Genomic DNA, 27,536 nt, shown 5'->3' with positions numbered 1-27,536 from the left:
CAGGGCCACCACTCAGCTGCACCCTTGACTGCCACCAAACGAGAGACTTCAAGCTTTAGCTAAAGCTGCCTTTCTGGCTATTGTACGGTTCTCTTTGGAACTTGCTGTGTCACCATTTGCCGATAATTTTTTCCATGTGGGGCTGCCCTTCAAATCACAGACCTAGGATACTGGCATTAGTATGCTACGATGAGTTTGATTAACCTTATTTGAGAAATGTTATGTGAGATCCTTGATCTATGCTTCAAGTTCCAGTCTGCCTCCTCCCCCCCCCCCCCCCCCCCCCGTGCAGGGTCCCCTGTAGCCCAGGCTGGCCTCAAACTCACTGTGTAGGCCGAGGGAGTTGTGGGTTTTTCCACCCACCATTCTTGATTTAAGATTTGGTACATTGGAGGTGAACGCTCTACCACTTGACCTATGACGCACTCCAAGCCTCAAACGCTGTTCCTTTCCCGGTATGTGTGCATGGCCAGATTTAGAGCACTGTTTGCCTTGGGTTAACTAGGTCATCAGTGTTTCGGCCACGCATAAACACAGGATTAGCCTCTATTGACATGCACACAAGTGACCACAATGCTCACGGTAGATCTATTTCCTAGCAACAAATAAGGGCCCATCACACTTCCTTAACCGTTCAGGTCTCACACGAATCACTTAACTGCATCCTTACCTCAGCTGAACAGCAGCAAGGCCTCTGAGCTCACCACTGCCATCCTAACCTGCATACTGTAACCTTGGTCTCCCGGTTAATCTTGCCTCTTCAAGCCATTTGCCCACCTTGTTTCAAAATGCTCTTTACAAAGTAGCCACCGAGATGGGTCCTCTGCTGTCTTCTCCTTCCGTCTTCCAGGTACGTCTCAGAACTCCTGAAAACAATGTTTCCAGAATTAGATTCTGTATATGTAAATCCCTTTTTCCCTCAATGGTTATAGAGATGTTTTGATCTTTATTTGTTCCCTGCTTCGGGAATCCTGACGATTAAACCCAGGACCTCAGCAAGCTAAGCCTCAACTCTACCGCTGAGCTACTCTTAGCCTACGTTCAGATCCTATAGACTCATCTGTGGAACTCGGAGCATCTTTAAAGTATTATCCATCGCTTGTGTTCAGTCACTTTAGAATTCCTGTGCCTTTTAAACAGAACTCCTTCCAAAGATGTGCATAATAGTTATATCTGCCATACCCCCCCCAAGACAGGGTTTCATGTGCCTGAGCCAGGTTTGACCTCACTGTGCAGCCATGAACAATCTTGCACTGCTGATCTTCCTGACTCTGTTTCTTAAATAGGTGTTGGGATCACTGCTGTGTAACACTCCATCAGTTTATGAATCAAACCCAGGGCTTCCAACATGTTGAGGGCTACCACCTGAGCGACATCTCCACCCCAATTTTGCTCTTCTTCTTGATGCCCTGAGATAGCCCCAGCTCATTAGCATATGGATTCAAGTGACTGTGGACTCAAGTAACTCGAGCATGTCCATCTCTTTGTGTCTTAACAATGTCTGGCACCCAAAAGGGGGGGGGGGGGAATGAATTCCATGTGAGTGTGAATACTCGCACACCTACACGTAAGACACGTACATTTGGTGGGTGTGTATTCAAGAAGCTTAGCTAGAAACCCTTGAACTTGGAACAACCCCATAGTATCCAGTGGCCTTGTTTAGAAGAAGCCAGTGCCTATAAATAAATAAATAAGAAAATAAATAAATGGATGGATGGAGAGACACCTCCCATATGGCTGAGTATGGTTGGGTACTCAAGTGGTTTTCATGAATGAAATTTTACGATAAGAATTTTTCCGGGCCAGTGAGATGATTCGGCTGACAAAGGCACTTACCGTCATGCCTGAAGTCCTGAGTTCTGTCATCAGGACTCCCTTGGTGGAGGGAGAAGACCAGCTCCTGAAAGGTATCCTCTGCATACACACACATGTTCATACACATACAACACACATACACACATATACATACATGTACATGCCCCCACACACAAATACATGCACATACATATACATTCATCCACAGCAATCTCGACGATTCATTACTTTTAATTATTATTCTCTAAGCAGGCATGTGTGTAAAACTTTTACAAACTACTGAGAGACAACACAATGGAAAGCAATTTCCCACCTCAAACCCCACCCCCAATGCCATCCCCATCCCTGCTTCCACCACCAGCCCCACCCCAGTCACATCCCCAACCCCAGCCCCCACCCCTACCTGCTCAGTTCTCCCCTTCAAGCCATTGTCCAAATTGCAAGTTTTTTCCTGGGGAACTGAGACATCTTAAACTTTTAATATTTAATATTGTTTACATTTTATTTAATCTTATACGCACGAATATATTTGTCCCTGAGTGTATACATCTGCACCATATGCACACAGCTCTTGGAGGTCAGAAGAGGCATCAAATCCCTGGAACCAGAGATACAGATGATCATGAGGGGCCATGTATGTGCTAGGAGCTGAACCCAGGTTCTCTGCAAGAGTTGGAAATTCTCTTAACTGCTGAGCCATCGCTGTAACCCCCCCACACACACATTTAATTTAATACCTAAATATATATGTATTCAAGATAAACTATTTGCCTGTGTCTGAGGTATTATTAGCCTTTGACAACTGTCAAAAGGAAGTTTGCTGGGTGGCCCCTGGCACCCTGAGTGTTGGGTACCTATATAAGGTTTCCAGGAAGATTTGCCCAGGAGGCAGCTGGAAATAGAGACCTGGGGCTTAGGAGAGGGGTCTGGGCAGGAGGTGGAAATCAAGGGTAATTGGTTGTTGATGCCAAAGTCATGGGCAGCAGCCCACACAGCACGGATAGAGGGGGTGGGCTGCACAGTGGATCCTGGCAGATGCTGGAAGAGCCCACACCCAAGCCAGGAAGGATAAGGGGGGAGTTTATGGTGACCGATTTCAACATCAAAGTAAGTCCTAATTCTGTACCCTGCTGTTTTCATATAGGAATGCACCGGCAAGGGCAAGGCAGCCCTCAGGATGCTGGAAAGAAGGAAACAAAAAAAGTGTTACTAAGAAAGTGAGAGACAAGCTAAGGATTCATCCAAATCTATAAATGCACACACTGTGGATGTGGGAATATAGAAGCAACCAATACAGGTTTTAAAGCAACATCAGCATCAGGGCCCCTTATAGTCCACGGTGGCCTCAGATTTGCCATGTAGCTACCTAAGGATCACCTCGAATGTCTGATCCATTTGTCTCCTTCCCTGAAGGCTGGGGTTACATATGCACACTGCCACGCCTTGTTTATGCAGCCCTAGGCTGACACAAGATGTGTCATGCAGCCTGTGTTCTGTCCCCTTAGTGCCCCTCACCTTGGTGCATTTTTAAGTGTGACCGACTCCGCAAACTTGGCCTTTCCCCCTCCCCGCCGGTGGAACACCACAGCGGTGACACCAGTCTCAGGTTTCCCTGATATGCAAATCACCCACCTGAGCTCAACAGGAGTTTGAAGGCTTCTGCCAAGTCTATTCAAAAGTACCAGTGAAGAGATGCCTGGGGCTCACTAGGAGGGGCTTCTTAGAGGGAGGAGGGGGTGGAGGAAGAGGAGGAGGGGAGAAGAGCAGAAAGTGGGGGAGAGAAAAGGGAAGGGAAATATATTTTATATTTTTAAGCAGTTTTATATTTATTTTTTACCTAGAAATTATGCTGTCTGCGCTTGTTTCAAAATTATTCAATATAAGAAAACCATTTCAATAAATCTCCCATACACATAAAACTGAGAAATCTATATAGTCTGTAGGTTTGCTCTGTAGGATACCCATGCCAATCTTTACAACAGAGTGACACAAAATACAGACAGCACAAAGTACATTGTCACTGTGAAAGACCAGCAACAGATGTAGATATAGATATAGATATAGATATAGATATAGATATAGATATAGATATAGATATAGATATAGATATAGATATAGATATAGATATAGATATAGATAGATATGTGTGTATGTGTGTGTGTGCATATGTGTATGTGTATGTATATGTATACACACACACAGGTACACGCGGGCACACACAAACTTTCTGTTGTTGATACATGTATCTACCTGTATCTGTCTATCTATAGCAAAGTCTATATTCTGTGAATCATCGGGGTTATTCATGTTTGGAACAAAAAGGTTTTTTCTGGCAGATTGGCCAAAGTGAAGCATTAATACTGAATAGGGTCAGAGTGTGACGGAACAGGAGTTAGATGAGGCTAGGAAGAGCAGTGGCGGCGGCGGCAGCAACAATAACAACAAAATAACAAAACCTGTCCTCCATCTGGAGAACAGCTGTCATGCTGGTCAGTTTATGGTCTAGGGGTGTGCACTATAGATGATGTCAGGACCTTTATGCCATGAAGACCTTAATCATAGAGGATGGAGGAGTGCCTCTGACTTCCGATCACTGGAACTACCCTGGACATGAGTACGCATGTGCGTGCATGGGGAAGTTGCTCCCTGTCAGCTCTGCAGGAGAGCACCTGTCTGGAAGTTCACCTTCTAGAAAAACTAAGACCTCATGACCTGCTCCTTCAGGACTCTCTCCTTCAGGACTCTCTCTAGGAGGGCATGAACGCCATGCTTGATTCACTTCCCCTGTGGAAGAGGAAACAAACACGTGTTCACCCCAAATCAAGCCCTGATAAAGGACTAAAGGAACGGTCCACCTTGTAACCCCTGAGTTTACTTACCGAAGCATGAGCGAGGAGGTACTTGTGGGACTGGGAGTTACCCCTAAACAGTTGCCTCACCGAGAAGCCTCACACCAGCATGGAAATCCTGACCTTGGTCCAGCTGCACAGCCTCTCCTTCATTTACCCTTCCTAAGACCTAGTACAGATGGAACAGAATTAAATACAGCTGGGGGGAAGAGGGGGAGGGGAGAGAGGGGGAGGGGGAGGGGAGAGAGGGGAAGAGAAGGGGGAAGAGAGGTAGGGGAGGGGGAGGGGAGAGAGGGGAAGAGAAGGGGGAAGAGAGGTAGGGGAGGGGGAGGGGAGGGATAGGCACAGAGTTCTCTTAACTCTCCCACCTCCTCCTTTGGAGTGGAAAGTCAAAAGGCTTCCCTTGTTTGGGAGGGAGGTCAGTCTGACTAAAGTGGAAATGGCTCTTTTGTTTAGAGAACAGGGGTCCACATCTAGTTCCTGGAAAGCAAGCCCTGGTTCCATTCCTAGCCCTGTAAATTAGAAAATAAAGCTAAAGGTTCACATTTTTTTTCCTGAGAGCAAACTTCAGGATGAAATTACTACACACATTTTCCCACTAAAGGGTCAATCTTCACTAAAGATACATCTACTGCTTTCGGACCCTTAGAGAGAGAGATCCAACCCAGAGGCACACTGGTTGGTTTCAGTCAGGGAGTGTGTTACCAACAGCGTCACTTCTAAAAGTGCTACAGCACTTTGGAGTTCTCAACCTATGGGTTGCAACCCCTTGAGGGTTGATGTGACCATCAGAAAACACAGATATTTACATTACGGTTCCTAACAGAAGCAAAATTACAGTTGGGAAGCAGCAAAGGAATAATTTTATGGTTGGGGGTCACCACGATATGAGGAACTGTACTAAAAGGTGTCAGCATTAGGAAGGCTGACACCCTATGCTCTAGAGCACAGCACAAACCAGTCTATATCCAGCTAGGTGCCCGATGTGGGCTCTCCTCTTGTCCTCAAAGGACCGATCATGAACTCAGGAAAGACACTCATGTCCTCTTTGGCTGTCAGACCATTGAAAGAATGGGGTCGCCCAAGGGATTGGAATTGTCTTTGTTCTCCTTCCCAGTGTGGCACCTTTGGGAAGGCCCTTTTCTCTGCTTAAATTTTCTGTTTAATTGATTCTCTAATTGGTTGGTAAAGGACAGGAATCCATACTTAAGATGTTAGGGCCTAGACAGCCCAGCTCTTGACTCCAACAACTAGGTAATATCATGAGTTAATTAAAAACTGCTGATAAAACTCACACTGTAACTACCTCCCTGTAGAAAGTATAGCTAATGATCCCACAAAAAGATCAGTTTGTATTAAACCTTCACAAGAAACGATGGGACAATTGTGGCTCAGGATTCTGAACACAGTGATTGTGTGAGGTACCCTGGATCAAAAATGTGAAATTTAAGGAGACCTGAGGGTTCTAACCCCGAGTCCTAACTCGGAGTCCGTTCCTTGTAACTTATAACAACGCCCTCAGCTCATCCTCCCCTCCTCCGCCCCCTGCTTGGGATCCCTGAGAGCCCTTTCAGTTTCTGTCCTGCAGTTCACACATTAGGGGGGGGGGGGCAGCTAGTCTCTCAGAATGGGCGTGTAATCAGATTAAATGGTCTCCAAAGTTTCCTTTTTCTGTTCTACAATTCACTTGCTCTGGTTTAAACACATGACACCATGACAATGGGAGATAACCTTTTCAAGATACAAAAGAAAAAGCAAAAATCCACCAGGCATTCCTCCGGGAGTGAGCCCCTCAGCCCTCCACCCTCTACTTCCTGAGTCCTGCTCACAGTGCCCAGAGTGGCTGTGACTTGATCCTCTCTCTCTCTCTCTCTCTCTCTCTCTCTCTCTCTTTATTCCCCTGTTAAAGCCAGGGGTTCTCTGTGTAGGCCTGGCTGTCCTAGAACTCCGTTTGTAGACCAGTCTGGCCTTGAACGCAGAGATCTGCCTGTTGCCTGTCTCTGTCTCCTGAGTGAGGGGACTAAGGGCGTGTGGCACCTTGCCGGGTCAGAGCACATTCTGTGTCTCGAAGTTTACTCATTTGATTGTGTGTGCAACCCTCTGTTAGTGTGCGCATTCCCACCAGCAGGCACCTTGTCTCCTGTGTCCCTGCATAGGAACGTTATGGGTACGCGTTTTGAAAGAGGGGAAATCCCAGGTTCTCTTTTGACTATTTCCTTTTTGCGTTTGTATTCGGTTTTACAGCTCATCTCACTCCCCGAGAATGACTTACTTTAACTTTTTTAGCCCTTGTTGTTGCCTAGATGTTTAGCAAGCATTTATCTTGGAGATGGAAAACTGTATTCTTTCCCTGACGTTTCCTGTGTCTACCCAACCCCCTTCAGCTCCGGGAACTGATATTCCTTTTCACTGCTGGGATTCAAACCCAGACAGACACCAAGCCTGTACTCTACCCCAAAATCCCACCCACAACTGCCTAATACTTCTATGTTAAAGCTTCTCCCTTTCTTCAATTCCTAGCATTCCATCTATGCCCGATAATGTGATAGCTTCACCCAGACTCCCCCAAATACTCAGTAAAATTGGGACCAAGGGCAGGACTGAGGAGCACAGTTATATTGGCACTTACACCTTCAATGCTTGGCAGAGGGGAGTTCTATTTATAGAATTAGTGGTCATTTACAAGAGCTACGCACTTAAAGAAAACAGCGTCAGTGAGATCACTAGATGGGGAAAAAAATTATCTTAAGAAAACACAACTGCTCTAAATCTTCAGAACACCTCTGATTGCTTAATCCACACTGGAAAAAGGAACCAGGCACTGGGCTGGATGAGACAAAGAGTGAAGAATGTGGGAAGACAGAATTACTGGCTTGGGCTGCTACTCTCTGCTAAAATGTGAGCTACTGTATTCTATCCGAAGCACTGACCCCCCCCCGCCCCGCCCACCCCACCCCTCCCTACTGTACCAGTTCAGCGACTCCTAGAGAAGTCATGTCTTTCTTAGGGACCTTATTTTCTCCCTCTCAGTCAGGGCCATGCCTTTTCTTGGGACCTCTCAGTTTCCTGGAGGAACTGCGAAGGGCAGAAATCAGGCACCTTCGATCTTGTTAGACAGCAATTAGTTGAATTAAATGTGGGAGGGGGGAGGCTATTGTCTTATCGAAGGAACTTGAAAATGACGATCAAAATGCTGTTTTCTTCTGTTTTTTGTTTGTTTGTTTTTGTTTGAAACAGTCTTTACAGGGAGGCCCAGGCTGGTCTCAAACTCCTGACTTCCCTCAGGACTCAGCCTCTCCAGTGCTGGGATAACAGGCATGTATAAGACCCTGCTCTGGCCTCGTTCGGAAAGTGTTCAGAAACTCTGAGGCCTTTCCAGGCAGTGACATATCGGCAGCAGCAGCATCTTAACCGAGGAGACTGCTCCAAAGTTGAGCCGGAATGCAACCCAGACATAGATTTCTATTAGCACAAGATGGAGACCGTACAGAAGGCCAGAGAGGCAGGTTTGCGGAATAAGTGCCTCAGAGAGGGCCAGCCGTAAAGCTTGGAGAATACCATGGCTGCCAGAAGGTGACCTCCAACTTTAGAGAGCGGGGGAGAGCAGCGCGTGCACACTCCAGCCTTGTCCTTGAAGGAGATTGAGCGAGCCGAGGGGAGGGGTAGACCCGGCTCGGGTTTCCAATCACAATAGAGAAAGCTGGGAGGCTGCAGGGCGGCAGCCCCGCCTCCTCCTCCTCCTCTTCTTGTAGAGCCAGAGTCGGCTGTCCGCAGAGCAGCCTGCTGACTTTGCAGTGGTTCCCCTGCCTCAGCGCGCCGCAGAGCCTCCTCTTGTCTGGTAGGTTTGAACCCAAGATCCCAAAGCCTGACTTACAGAACAACAGGGTGTGTGTTGTGGGGGTAGGGAGTGCAGAGGGGAAATTGTTTGGAGGAACAGGAGGAAGGAGCTACGACACATCCACCCTCTGAGGCCTTTGCCCCTGAGCATCCGCGCTCAGACCAGTTTCTTCCATGTGGTTTTGGGGGGCAAGCCGAGCGAGCAGAGGTGCGCAGCTGAGCTCCCGGCTCCTACAGCACCTTGGTGCAGTGTGAGCACAGGCTGGTCTCGGGCCTATGTGCTATCAATGGAAAGACTTGTAACGTGATGCTAGTCAACCCGGTCTCATTAAGTTTTGGTCGGCAGGTGGCACATCATCCATCCGCTGCGAAACAGGGCTGGGACGCCCGCTGGGGACACGCGCCTGGGTGCCAGGGAACGGAGCGGGGACTAGGTGGGTCCTGTGAAGGTTGGAAGTTCTTGCATCTGGTGATGGAGAAAGGTCCCAGCTATTGTAGCAGTGGTGATAACCAGGCTTCGTCCCCTCTCACGCTGCCCGCCCTGGAGCTGTGTGCTTGCTGGGCTCTAGGATTTTTGTTTACTTCGTGTGCTCAGTGTGGGAGCCTAGACTTGCCCCTGGAGACCTTATTCGAGGTGTGCGCTGGTGTCTCCCTCGTGACCTGCTTTGCACAGTAGGAGAGGTGACTTGTGTGCCTCCAACTGAACAAGCTCTGACCGGACCTGGGGTGGGGGTAGGGTGGAGAGGAGCTGACTCGTTTACATGGAGAAATTGGAGGCAAAACCCGAGCCTCAACAGTTAACATAGGAGATATTCTGCGGAGTAGACCTGTGTTTTCCCTGTTTCTCTCTCCCTGCAGTCACCTCTCTGATTTGACACAGGCCTGCTACAATGCAAACTATTTTCTTTCACTGCGGGGGTGCGGGTGCAGGGAGGAGGGAGGAGGAGGATATGAACTTCAGTCTAGTTATTCGAGTCTGCCTGTGTTTGCTGGATCTTCAACACTGTCGCCTTTGAAATTCCCCAAACTAAAATGTTTCCAGGTCAGCCAGGCTGGAGATACCCACCACTCTGCTTTCCAGTCATTTTCCCAGGATGCTGGAGGGTGACCTTGGCCTCTCCTGACCCTCCTACCTCCACCTCCCAAACATCGGGATTCCAGGCCTTCCTTATGCTTTCTGGAAACCTACCTAACAGATTTTAAGCCAACTAACAAAAATAAACTTGGTGTGGGCGGGCTTTGGGGAGGTTGTGCTTTTCTTAACTGAAGAGTTGCAGCTTCTCGGTCGAAGCTGCTTAAGATACAGGGCCTGTGCGGATCCGTTTTAAGGCCGTTGCTTTGTCCAAGCCCTCCCAAGGCAGTTCAGCTTTGCTTCGGCCCAAAAACTACAAAAGTGATTCTCTATGGCAAAATAGCCTGGAAGCAGTATGGACGGGGGAGGGGGTGTTAACATGTCACGGAGCAAAGTAGTTGTGAACCCTCAATTAAGGGTTCTTTACAAGACAGTTAACTAAGACAAGTTTTGTTACTTAGCCCTTTACAGAGTAGAAGCGAAAATGAGGGTTATGAAAGAGCTGGCTGGGCTATGAAACCAGCAGTGGTGCCTCAGCTGTGATAAACAGCCCTAAAAAGCAACAAACGCAAACAATCAGCAGAGATTACATGGTAAAGACACTCTAAGGAGGGCGGGGCAGTAACTTTTGTGAGATTTAGAGCACAAAAACCGGTCTTTGTCCTTCATGAATGTAGATAATCATTTGTAATGAGAATGATAATGGATACTGGCTATAGATATTGATATTTAAACAAGCTTAAAAATAAGTTAGCTGGTTAACAGGAATTGCACATAAATTCCTTATAGGGACAAAAAACCCCTAGCTTATTTAAGTACAAACAGCTCTATCTTTAGCCAGTAGTAAGCAGTTAGAACAGAGAGGTTACAGGAATGATGGTGGGGACTTAATTGCTTGCATGGAGTGCTCGGAGAAGCAAGCGTTATTGGCTTAAACTTGTGGGGAATTTTGCATTGATTAAGTCCTCCATTCAGGGAGATGTGGTTCCTTCCAGGCTTTTGTTGAGTTATACTTTCCTTCAGAATCGAAGCTGTGGCCCTTCAGGCTACTTCTCAGTCAGACTCCATGCATGTAAAGCACATCGGTCGCCCCTTTTCTTGCAGGACAAGATGGCAACCCTTAAGGAAAAGCTCATTGCGCCAGTCGCAGACGACGAGACTGCCGTCCCGAACAACAAGATTACTGTAGTAGGCGTTGGACAAGTTGGAATGGCTTGTGCTATCAGCATTCTGGGGAAGGTATGTTTTAACAGAGACATAGGTCACAGTTTCTGCAGGAGTTCGTGGTCTGTCTGAGCAGCCGAGGTCTGTGTTGATGCCCTCAGGCATCTGAAATAACTTAAAGAAATCACACTTACCTTTCAGTAATTGCACATGTACAGGAAGGTTCTGGTCACTCTGTGTGGCCACTCTGGAACTACTCCCAGGCTTTCTTAACACCGCTATAGAGTTGTGCTGTCTTCCTGTCATATTATTTAAAATTCTCCATGGTGGCAAAATCGCACCCTTTAAACCTCATTCCAAGACATGCGTTTTGTATCCTTACTCTATCTTTTTCTCTGTCCTGCAAGCCTCTGACTTTTTTCTTTTAATGGTCCAGATCAGTCTCGGGTATTGCCTTCACTGTGTGCTTTTCTGATGTCTCCTTGTGATTAATCTAGTTGTGTCTGTTGCGTGGGTTCCCACACCAAGAGGTATAGCATAGTGACTTGCCTTGTTTCTATAGTGATAAACTGAGGTCTGTGGTTGGAGTGACTGGAAAATTTAGATGCAGTGGACTCTGTCTTCTTAGGACATGTTTGTAGAGATGTGCTTGTTGAGCTTAGAAGAATGTCTTCTTATCCTCAAACTTTGAACCATTTGGCTTTGTTTTGAAGTGATTTCAAATGTAATAGACATTTGTAAAAATTATTTTAATAACCAGCACTTCCATACGTGCATCTTTGGGGTTTATCGGCCTGCTGCATTTTGCTTCATTTCGTCTCATACTCTCTCTACTCCTTTTCTTTTCTCTCTTGTTCGCTCTCTCGTTCTCTCTCTCATTCTCTCTCTCTTGTTCTCTCTCTCTTGTTCTCTCTCTCTTGTTTTTTCTCTCTTGTTTTCTCTCTCTTGTTTTTTCTCTCTCTCTTGTTTTTTCTCTCTCTCTTGTTTTTTCTCTCTCTTGTTTTTTCTCTCTCTTGTTTTTTCTCTCTCTTGTTTTTTCTCTCTCTTGTTCTCTCTCTTGTTCTCTCTCTCGTTCTCTCTCTCTTGTTCTCTCTCTCTCGTTCTCTCTCTCTTGTTTTCTGTCTTGTGGTCTCTCTCTGTCTTGTGTTCTCTGTCTTGTTCTCTCTCTCTGTCTTGTTCTCTCTCTCTCTGTCTTGTTCTCTCTCTCTGTCTCTGTCGGTCTTCTGTCTGTCTCTGTCTATCTGTCTCTGTCTGTCTCTCTGTCTCTGTGTCAGTCTCTCTCTCTGTCTCTGTGTCAGTCTCTCTCTCTCTCCCTCTCTCTCTCTCTCTCTCTCTCTCTCTCTCTCTCTCTCTGTGTGTGTGTGTGTGTATGTGTGTGTGTGTGTGTATCAGTTTTATGCTACTTTGGTGTTTCCAGACTTGACCTTCCTTTTGCTGTCTACCTGTCTTGATTCCTGGCTGCCCTTACACACACCCCTTGAAGATCACACCACAGTTTCTTTTTTTGTTTTTGTTTTTGTTTTGTTTTTGTTTTTTGTTGTTTTTGTTTTTTTGTTTCCCTTAGTTTTAGTGGCTTGAGGCCTTGCTTATTCTAAGAGCTTCCTTAAATGTAGGAAGAGAGAAAGAGCTGGCAGCACCTCCCCCGCCCCCAGGAGAGCACACTGACCCTTTTGTGTGGTGGCTGCTTGACTTCCTCCCACCAAGCCTTTTCCTTCGTTTGTGAAGTTTAGTGTGTTTTGTTGGGTACTGAGCCCAGAGACTCTTTTGTATGCTAGGCAAGGATTCTACAACTAAAACCCTCTCCACCCTTATTTGTATTGCTTTTGAGACACTGGTGGCACAGTGATGCCACCTCCTGAATGCTGAGATTACCTTACTGGTGTGTGCCACCATGCCTGACCCTAAACTTTAAATTCTTGGGTGTTTTGCCTGAATAGAGTCTGTGCACTCGTGCCCAAGAAGGCCAGAAGAGGATGTCATTCCCTTTGGAACTGGAGTTACAGATGTTGTGAGCCACCATGTGGGTACCGGAGACCTAAAATGATTCCTCAGTAAGAGCAGCCAGTGCTCTCAGTCCCTTCTCTAGTGCCTGAATCTTAAGTTCTCAAGGATCAAACTGAATCTTTTAACTGAGAAACAATGTCCACAAGACTCCTCGGTGTGTATTCTTTTGCTTTTTTTCTAGCTACTTTTAATTGACTAGATACCTATGATAATGTGATGGTTTCCTGAATTGTAGGGGTTTTAAATGGTCTTGATTTAGTGTTGGCTCTTACTTTGGTTAAAACAGAAACGATTGCGCTTATGTTTCTTTTAAAAATATATGTGTGTATATAATATGTGTATATAGTGTGTATATGTTATATACACATAAAATTAAAGAAAATATTTAAAAAGTTTGGGGTCAGGCATAATGGCATATACTGGTAATCCCAATATTCAGGAGAAAATTATAAGTTTGAGATCAGCATGATTTTTATATGTATGTATATGTATGTATATATATATGTATGTATATATGTATATGTACACATACACACACACACACAAAGTGCTTTCTTCTAGATAATCAGCAGTCTTAAAACTTTTTTCTTTTGCGTGTGGGGTAGTTATTACTATTTTTGTCCTAGAGTGTCCTCTAAAACCTAGGCTGGCCTTACTGTCTTGGCGGTCCTCCTGCATCAGCTCCACCGTCCAGGTGCTGAGACTCTGGGCCCGTCTCACCTCATCCTCCTCCTTAGGGACGTTTCTCGTCCTTGTTTTAAGACAAAGTGACTGAGGCAAAAGAAGTGATGTGGCCTGTCAGTGTCCCGCAGCTGCAGAAGGAAGAGCAGCTCAGGCTGCTCCGTGTCCTCCGTGTCTGACCCAAAAGCTGACACTAGAGATGAATTACGCACCATCAGAGAGCATGGCTACCATGCACAAGGCCTTGGATCCAATACCTCAGCACCACCAAACGGTGGATTCACTTTGTGTGCATAACCCACCCGGTGCCACAGCAGCAAGGGACACTGGAGGGAACTGTGGCCCTGGATCTTGCAGCTCACTGCTGTTTCCCGGAATACCCCACTACATATCCCTAGCTTAGGAAAAGCTCAAAAATGCAAATTAGCTAATGCCGCTCACCCGTTTGGTTAATTATTTGAAAAGTTATGCATTTTCCTCCCACAAAAATCCCGTGCTTAACAAGCACTGGAATACAAAACCGCTGGCCTCAGATACCAACGCATCGATGGTGATCATTCATTAACCAAGAGGCAGAATCCACAACTGTATCTGTTCCACTTGAGACTTGAGATTCAAAGATTTGCTGCAGCAGCACTCTTGGCTTTCAGCCAGCCTTGCTCCTTAATAATGTATTTATATTCGCAGTGAGGGCATCAGCTACGGATGTGTGGGTAGAGAAACCTGCGACATTCAGCAGCAGCTGTATTGCCAGGCCTCTGTGTAACTGCTCTTCGAGGAGGTCCGTCATACAGAGCCAACTGTATTTGGCATTTCAGTTAACATTTTAGGTGTTGGCTTGCCTCTTTCCTTCAGCTAAGCACACACCTCCAAGCTAATTCTCCACACCCACTGTCACAGGGACCTGACATCCTGTGAGGTGGCTTCCTACATAACCTCTGAATTGCGTTGCTCTGTTGACTATGGTGGCTCACGTGCGCTATCACTAAAAGGTGATTGGAAGTGCTGGTGCTGGGCACGGGCACAGAATGTTAGGCTGTTGAGTGAGATGGTCTTAGAATTTTATTTTAGGTCTTAAAAATGCAAGTAAGAATTTGGTAGGCTCTTAGAGGTTCCGTGTAAAAGGAGAATTATCTTTTTTTTCTCCCCAAACATGTTTTAAGTAAAAAGATAAAAATGAGTGTCCTTATTTGATACAGAACTCTCATCCCTCCCTGTGCTTGGGATTTGGTTCATGAAACAGACTCCTCATCGTATGATCTGGATGCCTTTCTCGCCAAGACCCTGAGCTGCTCGGAACCAACCTAAGCATCCTAGGTTGTAGGTGATCGAATACCATACTCCGTCGTTCTTGAGGATTTTGGCCATTGGGTGCCCTAGCCACTTGTAAAAGGCTTCTGTGAGGTGGATTGGTGCTAAGCCGTCCTTGCATAGTTCGGGGTGCTGCGTTGGTGACAACCAAATACGTGGTGAGCAACTCGTGTGAGAAGGCACTTTATCTCCCCACACAGACCGCCATGGCAGGGATAGCATGGTGCAGGATTGTAAGGGTGCTTGCTTATGTCTTTGTAGGTTAGGCTTTGAAGATGAGCCAGGAAGTGAAGCCGGCTGTCAAACCCCAAGTCTCTCCCAGTGACTCATTTATCTAGTGAGGCTTCATGTCCTAAAGGTTCGACAGTTTCTCCAGACGGCCCCGCTAGCTGGGGACCGTGCGTTCAGAGCTTGTGAGTCCATGGTCTATTTCACACTCAAACCACAACAGGAATGAGCGTCTGATTCTCTGCTTCCAGTCTCTGGCTGATGAGCTTGCCCTGGTGGATGTCTTGGAAGACAAGCTCAAAGGAGAAATGATGGATCTGCAGCACGGGAGCTTATTTCTCCAGACTCCGAAAATCGTGGCTGATAAAGGTAGGTAGCTTCTTTGTATCCTCTAAAGGGGCAAACCTGAAAGTCATTTTGTTACAGATGGATACTTGGGGATGCTCCCTCCAGCTTGACAAGTTGATCGTTCACTTTTACACGTTGCTATTGCTGTCCGTGGTGCTAGAGATTAAACCTAGGGCCCTGCAGGATGCTAGGCTAGTATGCACTGTACCCTGGACTACACCTCTGTCCTAAACTTCTTTCTTTCGTTCATCCATTCATTTGTTCTTTTTTTCCCCCATGACAGGGTTTCTCTGTATAAGCTATGGTTATTCTGGGACTTGCTCTGTAGACCTGGTTATCTCTGCTTCCCAAGTGCTGTGTTTAAAGCCATGTTGCCTGGATAAATTATTTTTTAACTGGGAAAAGCTGGGATTGTGGGCCAGTTGACTCAGTAATCCCTAACACCAAATGGTCATGATCTATTTTAGTAATTTCAAGGACTACAAGATTTCCATCTACTTAGAGATGGCTCAGCAGGTTAACAGCACTGACTCCTCTTCCAGAGGTCCCGAGTTCAATTCCCAGCAACCACATGGTGGCTCACAACCATCTGTAATGGGATCCAATGCCCTCTTCTGGTGTGTCTGAAGACATTTGCCAGTGTATTTATATACATAAAATAAATCTTCATAAAAGGAAAGGAAAATCCTTTTAAAAATATACCTTTAAAAGAATAGCAACAACGACAGTAGAGCCCATATATAGCATCCTGATTTTCAAGTAGGCTGCATTGCACTTGTGCCAGGAATATCTAGTTCCTCAGCTCCCTTCCTCTCCCTATGGTGGTAGTCTCTGTGCCAGGGATGGGTTGCCTTGAAGAACTAAGTAATCATTGTTACTTGCTGACTAACTACACATGGGGTCCTGTAGCAGGTGTGTGGGTTTGTCATTTTATCTTCGAAGGCTGTGAGGGTAGGGACAGCCCCTGCATTTTACGGGGAAGACTGTTAATAACTTCCGGAAGCCATAGTGCAGCCCAGGCTAATGATCATGTCAAATCTTAACCTGTAGGTCTTGAATTACTGAAAGGTTGATATAACTTCCTTAGAAGGAAAACTTCTCCAAGCATTAACACTGCTGGAACATAAAATAGTCTTCCTTCAGAAATAGAGTATATCCAGTATGGAGGTACACACCGTTAATCCCAGCACTCAGGAGGCAGAGGCAGAGGCAGGCAGTTCTAGGTCAGCCTGGGCTGCATAGTGTGACTGTCTTAAAAATACACACACTATAGTTATACGTAGGCCATGCTGGCCTTGAACTCATGCCGCAGCCTCCTGAGTACTGAGATTCAAGGTGTGTCCCATCCCTTAATATATGAAGTATTAGAAACCAAAATTTAATTCACAATCAAAACCAAACATGGCCTTTCTTTTTCTTCATAGATGTCGGTAGCATTACATGGCTAAAAAGAAATTAAAAATGAGTTTTGTCTGTGCTGTTGGTTACTAGTTTAGGAATATGCAAAAACCACAATTTCACGGCAATTGTGGAGAGCCTGCCTGCTGGGCTGTGGGCTCGCCGACATGCTTCAGCCTTTCCTGGGAACTCAGGGGACTTTAGGCACAAACGTATTTGGGGTATTATTTTCCTGGTTCCTCATCTGTCAGTTTTGAAGTCATTGTTACTCAAGGAAGAAAAATGAAGCTGCAGAGACTTTTGAAGTTCAAAACCTCTTCGTAGTTGCTGGGGATCTTTCAGGGAGTGAGAGTGCGCCACTCTACTGGAGGACCTAACTCAGTTCCTACCACACATATCTGGCAGCTCACCATCACCTGTAACTCCAGCTTCAGAGGGTCTGATGCCCTGATCTGGTCTCCTTGGCTGTGCGCACACACTCACACGCGCGCACACACTCACACGCGCGCACACACTCACACGCCTGCACACACACATACACACTCACACGCGTGCACACACTCACACGCCTGCACACACTCACACGCGTGCACACACATACGCAGACACACACGTGTGCACACACTCACGCGTGCACACACATAGACACACACGCGTGCACACACACAAAGATTTCAGAACACAATTGCTTAATACAGGACAGTCTCATAACTTCTGGAAGCTGGAACTTTTAGAACATACCAGAGCTAGCATGTTCAGCCAAGGAGTTGAATTTAAGGTTCGCTCTCTTGCTCTCTTTCTTCAAGATTACTCCGTGACAGCCAATTCTAAGATTGTGGTGGTGACCGCGGGAGTCCGCCAGCAGGAGGGGGAGAGTCGGCTCAACCTGGTGCAGAGAAACGTCAATGTATTCAAGTTCATTATTCCTCAGATCGTCAAGTACAGCCCCGACTGCACCATCATCGTGGTTTCCAACCCAGGTACTAACGTGGTGACTTTCCTAATGTTTGGGGGAACCTCATTTTTTCGGCTTTGTGCACTGACCGAGGCAGTCCGCAGTCCACACACCTTCTGCTGCTGCCAAAGAGAGGCGGTCTCTGCAAAACAGATGGCTCCATCCCAGGCCGAATGTGTGTCGCGGGCTTGGTCTTCTGGTTTCGTCCATGTTTGTGGTAGAGTTGTAAGGCTTTACCTTCTTAAACGATATGTAGGTGGAGCTGGGACGTGGCTCCGTAAAGCACAGGCTGTGGAAGCCTGAGGGAGGAGGATCCCAGGTGCTCTGAGCCAGTCAGTTCAGCCACATTGGTGAACTGTGGGTTAAGAAACTTGATCTCGGGTTGGGGATTTAGCTCAGCGGTAGAGCGCTTGCCTAACTAGCGAGCGCAAGGCCCTGGGTTTGGTCCCCAGCCCCGGAAAAAAAAAAAAAAAAGAAACTTGATCTCACAATAAACAGGGTGGGGAGCAACTGAGGAGGACTCCGTATGGACCTTTGACCCTCACACCCACAGGCACGTATGTACTCTCGTGTGTATACACCACGTGTGTACACCATGTACAACTCACTGCTGTGCCTGACCCTACCTGTTTAGCCTGGTAAATAAAAATTCTATAAGGCCATTGTTTGCAGCCGTTGCTGGACTCTAACACACCAGGATACAAATCCGTGAACTCACAAAGCAGAGCCCACATCACGGAGCCGCCTCCGAGCCATTCATTCTAATCTATTAGTCAGAACAAGAGGTACGACAGCCACGTTTCCCAAAGGGGGGCTTTCTTGCTAGTCAGGGGGTGGAGAGAATGACTTGGTAGTTAAGAGCACTGGCTGCTCTTGTAGAGGACACAGGTTCAGTTCCCAGCACCCCTGGGGTGCCTCACAGCCATCTGTGACTCTCATTCTGGGGGAACCTGATGTCCTTTTCTGGGCTCTGCATGTGGCATGCAGACCTATAGATGGATAAAAATACAAAAGCCAACTTTTTAAAACATGGAATCATCTACTGTAACCTGGTATCAGTTATTTTTCCTTTTTGTTTGTTTGATTTTCGGTTATTATCTTGCATAGAAAGTAACTTTGCAATGGCCTATCTTTTTGGGGGAGAGGGTGATATTTTCTCTCCTTAGCCTTTCTTCTCTGTCTAAGGAAAAGAAAGCTTTCTAAGGATAATTAAGGTTTTGCAACTAAATTATATTTATCCCGTGCAAGACCAAGTGGTTAAAAGTTTAGTTTCCATCATTAACCCCCTTTCTCTCCGGATGTACTAGGCACTGGGCTATGGGGTAGATAAGTATTCTGCCATTGAGGTTTGTCACCTGCTCTGTCACACATCATTGCTCTGTCATTTACCATCAAAGTTACTGCATGATGGTGGGGATATTGATAAGATGGCAGACCCGTGTCTGACCCGTCACCTGGGTGATTGGCTAAGTCTGCCTGGGTGGGGAATCACAGCAGTTCCTTTAGTACTGGGGCTTAGGACCTGATAAGAGATCATTTCTCACTTCTCCTTCTTCATGAGCTTGGATTGGGGCTTCCTGAATGGTTCGGGCATATATATAAACACAATGCCAGGTAGGTATGGAACAAAGATGGCCGACAGCTAGCCGTATTCTGTGTGTCCACATCCTGCTTCACAAGAAGTGCAACCTGATGACATCACTTCCAAGGCTTGAGTCTGCAGGGAAGCTCTTGTGGGGCAATTAAAGTCGGCAAATGAAAGGCATTATTCAGTGAGAGTTTGCCAAAGAAAATTTCTCCAGGCTCCCCAGAGGAGTACAGGGTGGGGCCCGTCAGCTTCTTTCTCCAAGGGTGCACATTTCCTTCTCTTTCCAACACAGCATGTGACTTCTGTGACCCCATAGAAATGTTACCACTGTGTCACATAGATGAAGGTTATGGAGCAGTCATCCAGCTAATGACGACATGGATTTCACGATCGTTTGTTGGGCAAATATCACACTCAAGAAAATGTACACAGGCGCAGCTCACTAACTTAGGAATGACATTGATTGTGGTGACGGCTGTCACAGTCCTGGACTGTTAGACTCAGTGGCAATGTGAGTGAGTGTGTTAGTCACTGATCTATTGCTATGAGGTGTTGCCATGCCCACCACAACTCTGTAAGAGAAAGTATGCAATTGCCTAGTTTCAGGATTTAGTCCATTATCATCCTGGCGAGAACACGGCATCACACAGACAGACCTGAGAGGAGCTACCTCTTGATCCATAGGCAGAGAGAGGAAGCCTGGGGCCTTGCATGGGCTTCTGAAACGTCTAAGCCCACCCTCTGTGTCACACTTCCTCCAACAAGGCCACACCTCCCAATCCTTCTAATCCTTCAAATAGTGCCCTTGTGACTAAGAATTCAAATATGAGCCAATGGTGGCCATTCTTCTTCAAACCATCGCAGTGAGGGGCGCACCTGCCTTTTTCTCTCATTGTGAAATTGACTTGCAATGCCCCTGAGAATCCTTATGCTACATTTGCACACGTTTCCATGTTTACAGCTTCTTTACCAATGCTTCAACGATAACCTGCCCGGCCCAACTGTGAGAATCTTTCTGGCCACATCTCAACGTGGGGAAGCAGAAGCCAGAGTGCCTTCTCACTGGCTGAGCAGTTCCAACTTAACTTTCTCGAATTTCCTTTCTGTGATGTTTAGTGGATATTCTTACCTATGTCACCTGGAAGCTGAGCGGGCTACCTAAGCACCGCGTGATTGGAAGTGGATGCAATCTGGATTCTGCTCGGTTTCGTTACCTCATGGCCGAAAAGCTTGGTATTCATCCCAGCAGCTGCCACGGCTGGATCCTGGGCGAGCACGGGGACTCCAGTGGTAAGCGTTTCCTTTGTGCCTCTGGGTTGCGCAGAACGCTCTTCATCCTTTTCCCTGCTTCAGACTTTAGTGTCCTACAGTGTTATATTTCAGAAAGGGTTCCGAAGTATTATACTTAACATTTTGGGTTCTCTTCCAGTTTGCTTTATCCTTCTATCATCTGTCCATCGATCCACCTAGCTATCTTTTGTTTGTTTTAGAGACAGTCTCTCTATCTAGCCCTGGCTATCCTGGAACTTGCCATGTAGACCAGGTTGGCTTTGAACTCGCCACAGAGATAAACTCGGATCATCAGGCTTGGCAGCACATACCCCTACCTGCTGAGCCATCTTGCCCGTCTCACTGTATTTCCCCTCATCCATTAAGTATGAATCTGTCATATCTGCAGCGTGAGAGAGAAGTCATGCATTCATGGTGTGATTAGGCAGAGCCATGGTTTTCCTTAAAGACCACAAGGGTGTCTAGTAAGCTTGGTGCAGTAGATGCTGTGGGCCAAGAGGGTCTTACTTGGCCACTGGTAGGTTAGTGCCACAGCTGTATAATTGCACCGGACTAGACCCCGTCCATTGGTCAGACCAGCCGAGCACCCAGTGTTCTCAAGAGTTTCTAAGGATCGTGAGACTGGGATTTCAAAGCCAGTTCCCATGTTTGTTTGTAGACATTCTCCCCTAAATTAAGACCCTAGTTTACATCTTAGTGTACCTCCATAATAACTGACTTGGGTTTAATTACTCTAGGTTTTTTCTACTTAAAAAGAGAGGGGCTTTTGTTACCAAACGGTTCCTAGGAGAGAAATTTACATTTCTAAAATTTGAGTGTTTAGGATGGTCCCACAAGTATATAATTCCTCATGATTTTTACCAACCTAGAGATTTGTGTTCTCTGTAAATGATGCAATTACTGTTTTGGGCCACATTTGTTTAAAGCTAAAAGGTCAGAAGTGGGGGCTGAAGAAGTAGCTCGGCAGGTAAGGATGCCCGCTGCTGTGGCAGAGGACCCAAGTTCGGTTCCTAGAACCCACTCAGGTGGCTCACGGCTGCCTGCAGCTCCAGCCCCAGGTGTCTGGACTCACTCTTCTGGACCCTCTGGGCACCTACACGTACCCCCAAACATATATATACATAGTGTGCGTGTGCGCGTGTGTGTGTGTCGCATTGTGAGTGTGCATGTCACATTGTGAGTGCGTGTGGTGTACATTGTGCGTGTGTGTGCGGTGTACGTGGTGCGTGCATGTGTGGTGTAAGTTGTGCGTTCGTGTGTGTGTTGTGTATGTTGTGGTTGTGTGTGTGTTGTGTACATTGTGCATGTGTGTGTGTTGTGTACGTTGTGTGTGGTGTGTACGGTGTGTGTGTGTGTACGGTGGGTGTGTGTGTGTGTGATATCTATTGCTAGTTGAAGGCAAATATTGGAGCAAATATCTCTCCAAGAAGGATGGGAACTCTACCAGGGACAATTGCCTTGGGAATAGTACCAACTAGTGTTGGGATAATTCACATCAGAGTTGAGATCTGATAGGAAAATAAAAGGTTTTGTCTTGCTTTTTTCTTAGTGGCAGTGTGGAGCGGGGTGAATGTGGCAGGAGTCTCCCTCCAGGAACTGAACCCAGAGATGGGAACGGACAATGACAGCGAGAACTGGAAGGAGGTGCATAAGATGGTGGTGGACAGGTGAGTGGGCGGCTCCACTCAGAGTTGGAGTCCTGTCCAGGTAGATGGAATCCTGAGCTGTTTCCACACTTCTACTCAGGTGACTCCTCACCTGATGAGAGGTAGGGAAGATTAGGCCGGTCAGACTTGCTAGGCAAGTCTCTAGAGAATGTGTGTGTTCTCAAGAGAAAGCAGACAGCTGTAGAGACAAACACAGCCTTCACCTTGCTGCCTGTCACAAATAAGGCTTGGTTCCCCCACAGAGGGAAGCCTGGGCTCCTTTAGTCAACACACTTGAGCAGCTCGCTGAGAGCTTTAATCTGCTCTGTTCTTATCTGCCTACCCGTTAAAGATGTCTCCCATCCTAATCTTGTTTTCTGAAGCGGTTTCTTTTATTATCAACGATTCTCCATTATGGTCTCCCTACCCCAAATAACATATCACTTTGAAATACAGCCCCTAATTCAGGTTTGAACACACATCCTGACAGTGAAGCTGACTATAGTGACTGGAGGCCATTTAACCTTCAGGGTTCTCTATCATCTGTCTTCTCCCAGATTCACGAAGTATGGGTCATAATGGCCCATAGCCTGGTTCTCTGTGGACCCTTTAGTGTGTGTAAAGTGTAAGACCTGTAGGCTTGTCATGACGCAGCCATGGATTACACTCAGGGTCTCACACTGTTCACCGACATCCAATCAGTGTTACTATTTACAAAGAGGTTCTGTAGGAACACTGCTACCTCAAATATGGAAGTTTTACTTAGGATGCCTTTTCCTGGAGAATTTGGTCTGCATATAGCAAGAAGGATCTAAAAGTTGAAAGGGTCTTAGAGTTTCATTTCAGTTCAAGCCTCAGTTTTAAAGTGAGAAGATGACTGTTCATCTCTCCTGCCTTCCATGACTTCCTATGTTCATTAATTTATTTGGAGAGATATTCTTATGTGAATTAATCTTGGTTGAAAGTGTTTTTTTTTTAGGGATTGGAGAGATTTCCATATCAATTGAGAGCGTACTGGCCTTGTAGAGGACTGGAATTCCTAGCACCCTCATCGGGTGGCCCATGATTACCTGTAACTCCAGTTCCACGGGCATCTGGTGCCTCTGGTGTCTTGATACTAGTGCTCATGTGCACAAGCACCCACGTGCACACAGACATACAGACACACAATGCGTATATAATTTTTTTTAAAAATCTTGAAAGAAAGTAGATACTTAAAAAAATATTTTAGGTCTTATGAGTACACTATAGCTGTCTTCAGACACACCAGAAGAGGACATCGAATCCCTCTGTAGATGATTGTGAGCCACCATGTGGTTGCTGGGAATTAAACTCGGGACCTTTGGAAGAGCAGTCAGTGCTCCTAACCTCTGAGCCATCTCTCCAGCTGAAGAGAGTACATTCTTATCCACCATGGCTTCGTAGACACGTCTCTATGTGTCTCCTGTCATGTTATCCTTATGTTTATTTTGTTTATATATTAGTTCACTTGATACTCAAAAAGCTTACACAATAGATGCATTTTTTTTCCTTTACAAGAGGGAGTACTCTCACAGAAGCAGGGGGAGTGGAGGGATGGGATATGAGGCTTGTGGAGGGGAATCCTGGGAAAGGGGATAACATTTGAAATGTAAATAAACCAATAAAAAAAAGGAACTACAGCCAAAAATGTTAAGAACCTGGGCAAGGTGACAGACAGAGCAAGCACCAGCCGCTGTCAGGTTTCAGTGGTCTCTCCTTGGTCTGCTTTCTAGTGCCTATGAAGTCATCAAGCTAAAAGGCTACACCAACTGGGCCATCGGCCTAAGTGTGGCTGACCTCATCGAATCCATGCTGAAAAACCTCTCTCGGATTCACCCCGTGTCTACAATGGTGAAGGTGAGACACCCGGCGGTGAAGTAGAACAGGACGGCTAGTCTTACGCTCTATAAAGCGATTCATCTTTAAAAAAAAAAAAAAGAAAAATCAGCGAAGCTTCCAGTCCACGGCAACTTTTGCATCTAGGGTTTATATGAGCTTTTTTTTTTTCCTCTTTTCAAACCAAAAATTAGGATAAGTGCACTTGACTCTGTGGGAGCTAAGATGTCTGAGTGTTTTCTAAGAAATCTCCCTTGTGTGCTATAAAAACTGTTAACTATGAATCCTATTCAGAACCTTCTGTTATACCATTAAATAAGCACATAGTAGGTTCATTATAAGCTTATGTAGTAAGCTGTAGACAGCCTTTCATGTAGCACTTGATAACATAGCAAATTGAATTTAAATCAAAAACTATGGAGCAAACATACAAGAGAGGCAAAAGGACATGAACGGGGGCTATGGTATATCTCGGTTGAGAGAGTTCTTGCTTAGTGTGCATGAGGTTCCAGGTTTGATTCCCCAGCACTGTTTAAATCAGGTGCAGATCTGTCTGTAATCTGAAGACAGAGACAAGGATCAGAAGTTCAAAGTTATCCATAGCTATGTAGAAAGTTTGAGATGAACCTGGGCTACATTACTTCCTCAGAATGAAATCCGTGGAATAAAAGTAAAGTTATATTTAAAACAGCATATATAGCAAGTGAGTCCTTTCCACCTGTCAGGGTCAAGAGTGAAAAGAATGATGGGAAATAGTAAGTGTGGGATTCCTCAAGAGCAAGCCAGCTGGCTGGACAAAGTAAATTGGCAGCTCTGGGCTCATGGGAGAAATCCTGCCTTATATAGTGGGGAGAGCATCAAGAAAGACACCTGATGACAACCTCTGATTTCTGCATGTATGCACACACAGACACTCACACAGACACTGACACATTCATACACACACTCACACAGACAGATGCACTCTTGCACTCTCAAAATCACACACACACACACACACACACAGAAACATATGTGCACACATGCATACCATACATACAGAAAGGTAGTTGAGAACAATGTGGAACAATGTTTGGGTTAGAGTGTTATGGACGGTTCACAAAGCGAGCATGGGAAAATGTGGGTAATTGTGACTTTTGGGGAGATTATAGGAGAATGTTTTTAATTTTCTCTACTTTTGTGTATGAACAAAAATTTTTGAGGTTAATAGTTTTAAATATTAAAATAACTTGTTAAATAAATTAATCTACTAGTCATAGAGGGAAATTGACCCTGTAATCAATTTCCTTATTTAAAGTGGCAGAACATTTGACATAGTTAATTATAATTTAGTAGTAGTTCACTACTACTTTAGCACCTCTGGGATATTCTAAGTCCACTTCCAGGGGATCTGATACCCTCTTTTGGCCCTTGGAGACACCTGTCCTCAGGTAGTACACATAAACTCACAGACATATATAAAAATAAAATATTTTTTGATTTTTTTTTTGTTGTTGTTGTTTTAAGACAAGTTTCTCTCTGTAGCCCTGACTGCCCTGGAACGTGTTCTGCAGATCTCCAGAAGCTTGAGATCTACCTCCTGCCTTCTGAGTGCTAAGATTAAAGGCATGTGCCCCTACTCCAGGCACCAAAAAATAAGAAAATCTTAAATGAGTTGATGGCAAGTTATCTATTGAGCAAAAGAGTTAATAGCCATTTAAAGGGTCATATAGCAAGTTGCATTTAAGCAGAAAACAGTGTTTGACTTAAAAACTAAGTACTGACTACTTTCTTGTAACGAGTTTTACCATAGAATTAAGTTTGCAGTCTATAAATTAAAAAAAAAAAAACTGAACTAAAAACCCACGTTTATGGGACATATGGACCAATTAGATGAAAACTAGAGAATTAACTTGCGTTCATCAAACTTCTGACAGTTGTGTGGAACCAACATCGTTCTTCTGATCATTCTTACCATGGCCTTGTCTAAACGCTTTCTTTGCTCTCACAGGGAATGTACGGCATCGAGAACGAAGTCTTCCTCAGTCTCCCGTGCATCCTTAATGCTCGGGGACTGACCAGCGTCATCAACCAGAAGCTGAAGGACGATGAGGTCGCTCAGCTCAGGAAGAGTGCGGACACCCTGTGGGATATCCAGAAAGACCTCAAGGACCTGTGACTGCCAGGCGCCAGGCTGTAGAAATCCAAACCTCCAATGTGACTAAGTGAACCTTTAGTCTTCGGCCTTGTACGTAGGTCACAGTTTGCTTCTTCCCTAACATGTGATAATGAGCTCACAGATCAAAACCAGGAGTGTTTGATGTTTGCACTAGGAGCTCCTGAACAAATAAAGTTTAGCAATTGCAGCATACTTCTGCATGCCTTTTTTTTCCTGTGGGTAACTTGAAGATGGCGTCTCCCTAGGTAGGTATCCTTGAACTTGAGATCTTCTGGCTGCAGCCTTCCTGGTGTTGAGAGTACAAGCTCGCCTTGTGTTTTCTTTAATGGCTTCTGAAAAGTTGTGATGAATTTCTGAAGTGATTTCTCCCTACACCTCCAATGTCCTTGAATCCCACCATCTGTGCCCCCATACCCCACCTTCCAGGCAGCGCCACAGTAATCAGTCAGTGTGCCTGATTTTCATGTTTTTTTTTTTTTTGATTCTTTTTTTTTATTATTATTATTAACTTGAGTATTTCTTATATACATTTCGAGTGTTATTCCCTTTCCCAGTTTCCGGGCAAACATCCCCCTCCCCCCTCCCCTTTCTTATCGGTGTTCCCCTCCCCACCCTCCCCCCATTGTCCCCCTCCCCCCAACAGTCTAGTTCATTGGGGGTTCAGTCTTAGCAGGACCCAGGGCTTCCCCTTCCACTGGTACTCTTACTAGGATATTCATTGCTACCTATGAGGTCAGAGTCTAGGGTCAGTCCATGTATAGTCTTTAGGTAGTGGCTTAGTCCCTGGAAGCTCTGGTTGCTTGGCATTGTTGTACATATGGGGTCTCGAGCCCCTTCAAGCTCTTCCAGTTCTTTCTCTGATTCCTTCAACGGGGGTCCTATTCTCAGTTCAGTGGTTTGCTGCTGGTATTCGCCTCTGTATTTGCTGTATTCTGGCTGTGTCTCTCAGGAGCGATCTACATCCGGCTCCTGTCGGTCTGCACTTCTTTGCTTCATCCATCTTGTCTAATAGGGTGGCTGTATATGTGTGGGCCACATGTGGGGCAGGCTCTGAATGGGTGTTCCTTCAGTCTCTGTTTTAATCTTTGCCTCTCTCTTCCCTGCCAAGGGTATTCTTGTTCCCCTTTTAAAGAAGGAGTGAACCATTCACATTTTGATCATCTGTCTTGAGTTTCATTTGTTCTAGGCATTTAGGGTAATTCAAGCATTTGGGCTAATAGCCACTTATCAGTGAGTGCATACCATGTATGTCTTTCTGTGTTTGGGTTAGCTCACTCAGGATGATATTTTCCAGTTCCAGCCATTTGCCTACGAATTTCATAAAGTCGTTGTTTT

General features: G+C 45.7%; 1 protein-coding gene across 4 annotated transcripts; it reads left to right on the top strand.

Moving 5' to 3' along the window:
- Nucleotides 1–8,375: 8,375 nt before the first annotated feature.
- Nucleotides 8,376–26,393, top strand: Ldhb (lactate dehydrogenase B). 4 transcript variants are annotated; one of them, NM_001316334.1, is made up of 9 exons: nucleotides 8,376–8,502; nucleotides 8,848–8,935; nucleotides 10,678–10,812; nucleotides 15,213–15,330; nucleotides 17,514–17,687; nucleotides 20,367–20,540; nucleotides 22,090–22,207; nucleotides 23,941–24,064; nucleotides 26,034–26,393. In NM_001316334.1, the coding sequence occupies exons 3-9, from the start codon at nucleotides 10,684–10,686 to the stop codon at nucleotides 26,199–26,201; spliced, it is 1,005 nt and encodes a 334-aa protein (NP_001303263.1). In that variant the 5' UTR covers nucleotides 8,376–8,502; nucleotides 8,848–8,935; nucleotides 10,678–10,683; the 3' UTR covers nucleotides 26,202–26,393. The 4 variants fall into 3 exon arrangements, with proteins under 4 accessions (NP_001303263.1, NP_036727.1, NP_001303262.1 ...); NM_012595.2 differs by lacking the exon at nucleotides 8,848–8,935; XM_087655895.1 differs by lacking the exon at nucleotides 8,848–8,935 and having other exon boundaries at nucleotides 8,437–8,571; nucleotides 10,652–10,812.
- Nucleotides 26,394–27,536: the final 1,143 nt, after the last annotated feature.

This window comes from Rattus norvegicus, chromosome 4, assembly GCF_021556685.1.
Source record: "Rattus norvegicus strain SHRSP/BbbUtx chromosome 4, alternate assembly SHRSP_T2T, whole genome shotgun sequence".
Taxonomy (NCBI): domain Eukaryota; kingdom Metazoa; phylum Chordata; class Mammalia; order Rodentia; family Muridae; genus Rattus; species Rattus norvegicus.
The sequence above is the reverse complement of the archived record's forward strand: the minus strand, read 5'-3'. Positions and strand labels throughout refer to the sequence as shown.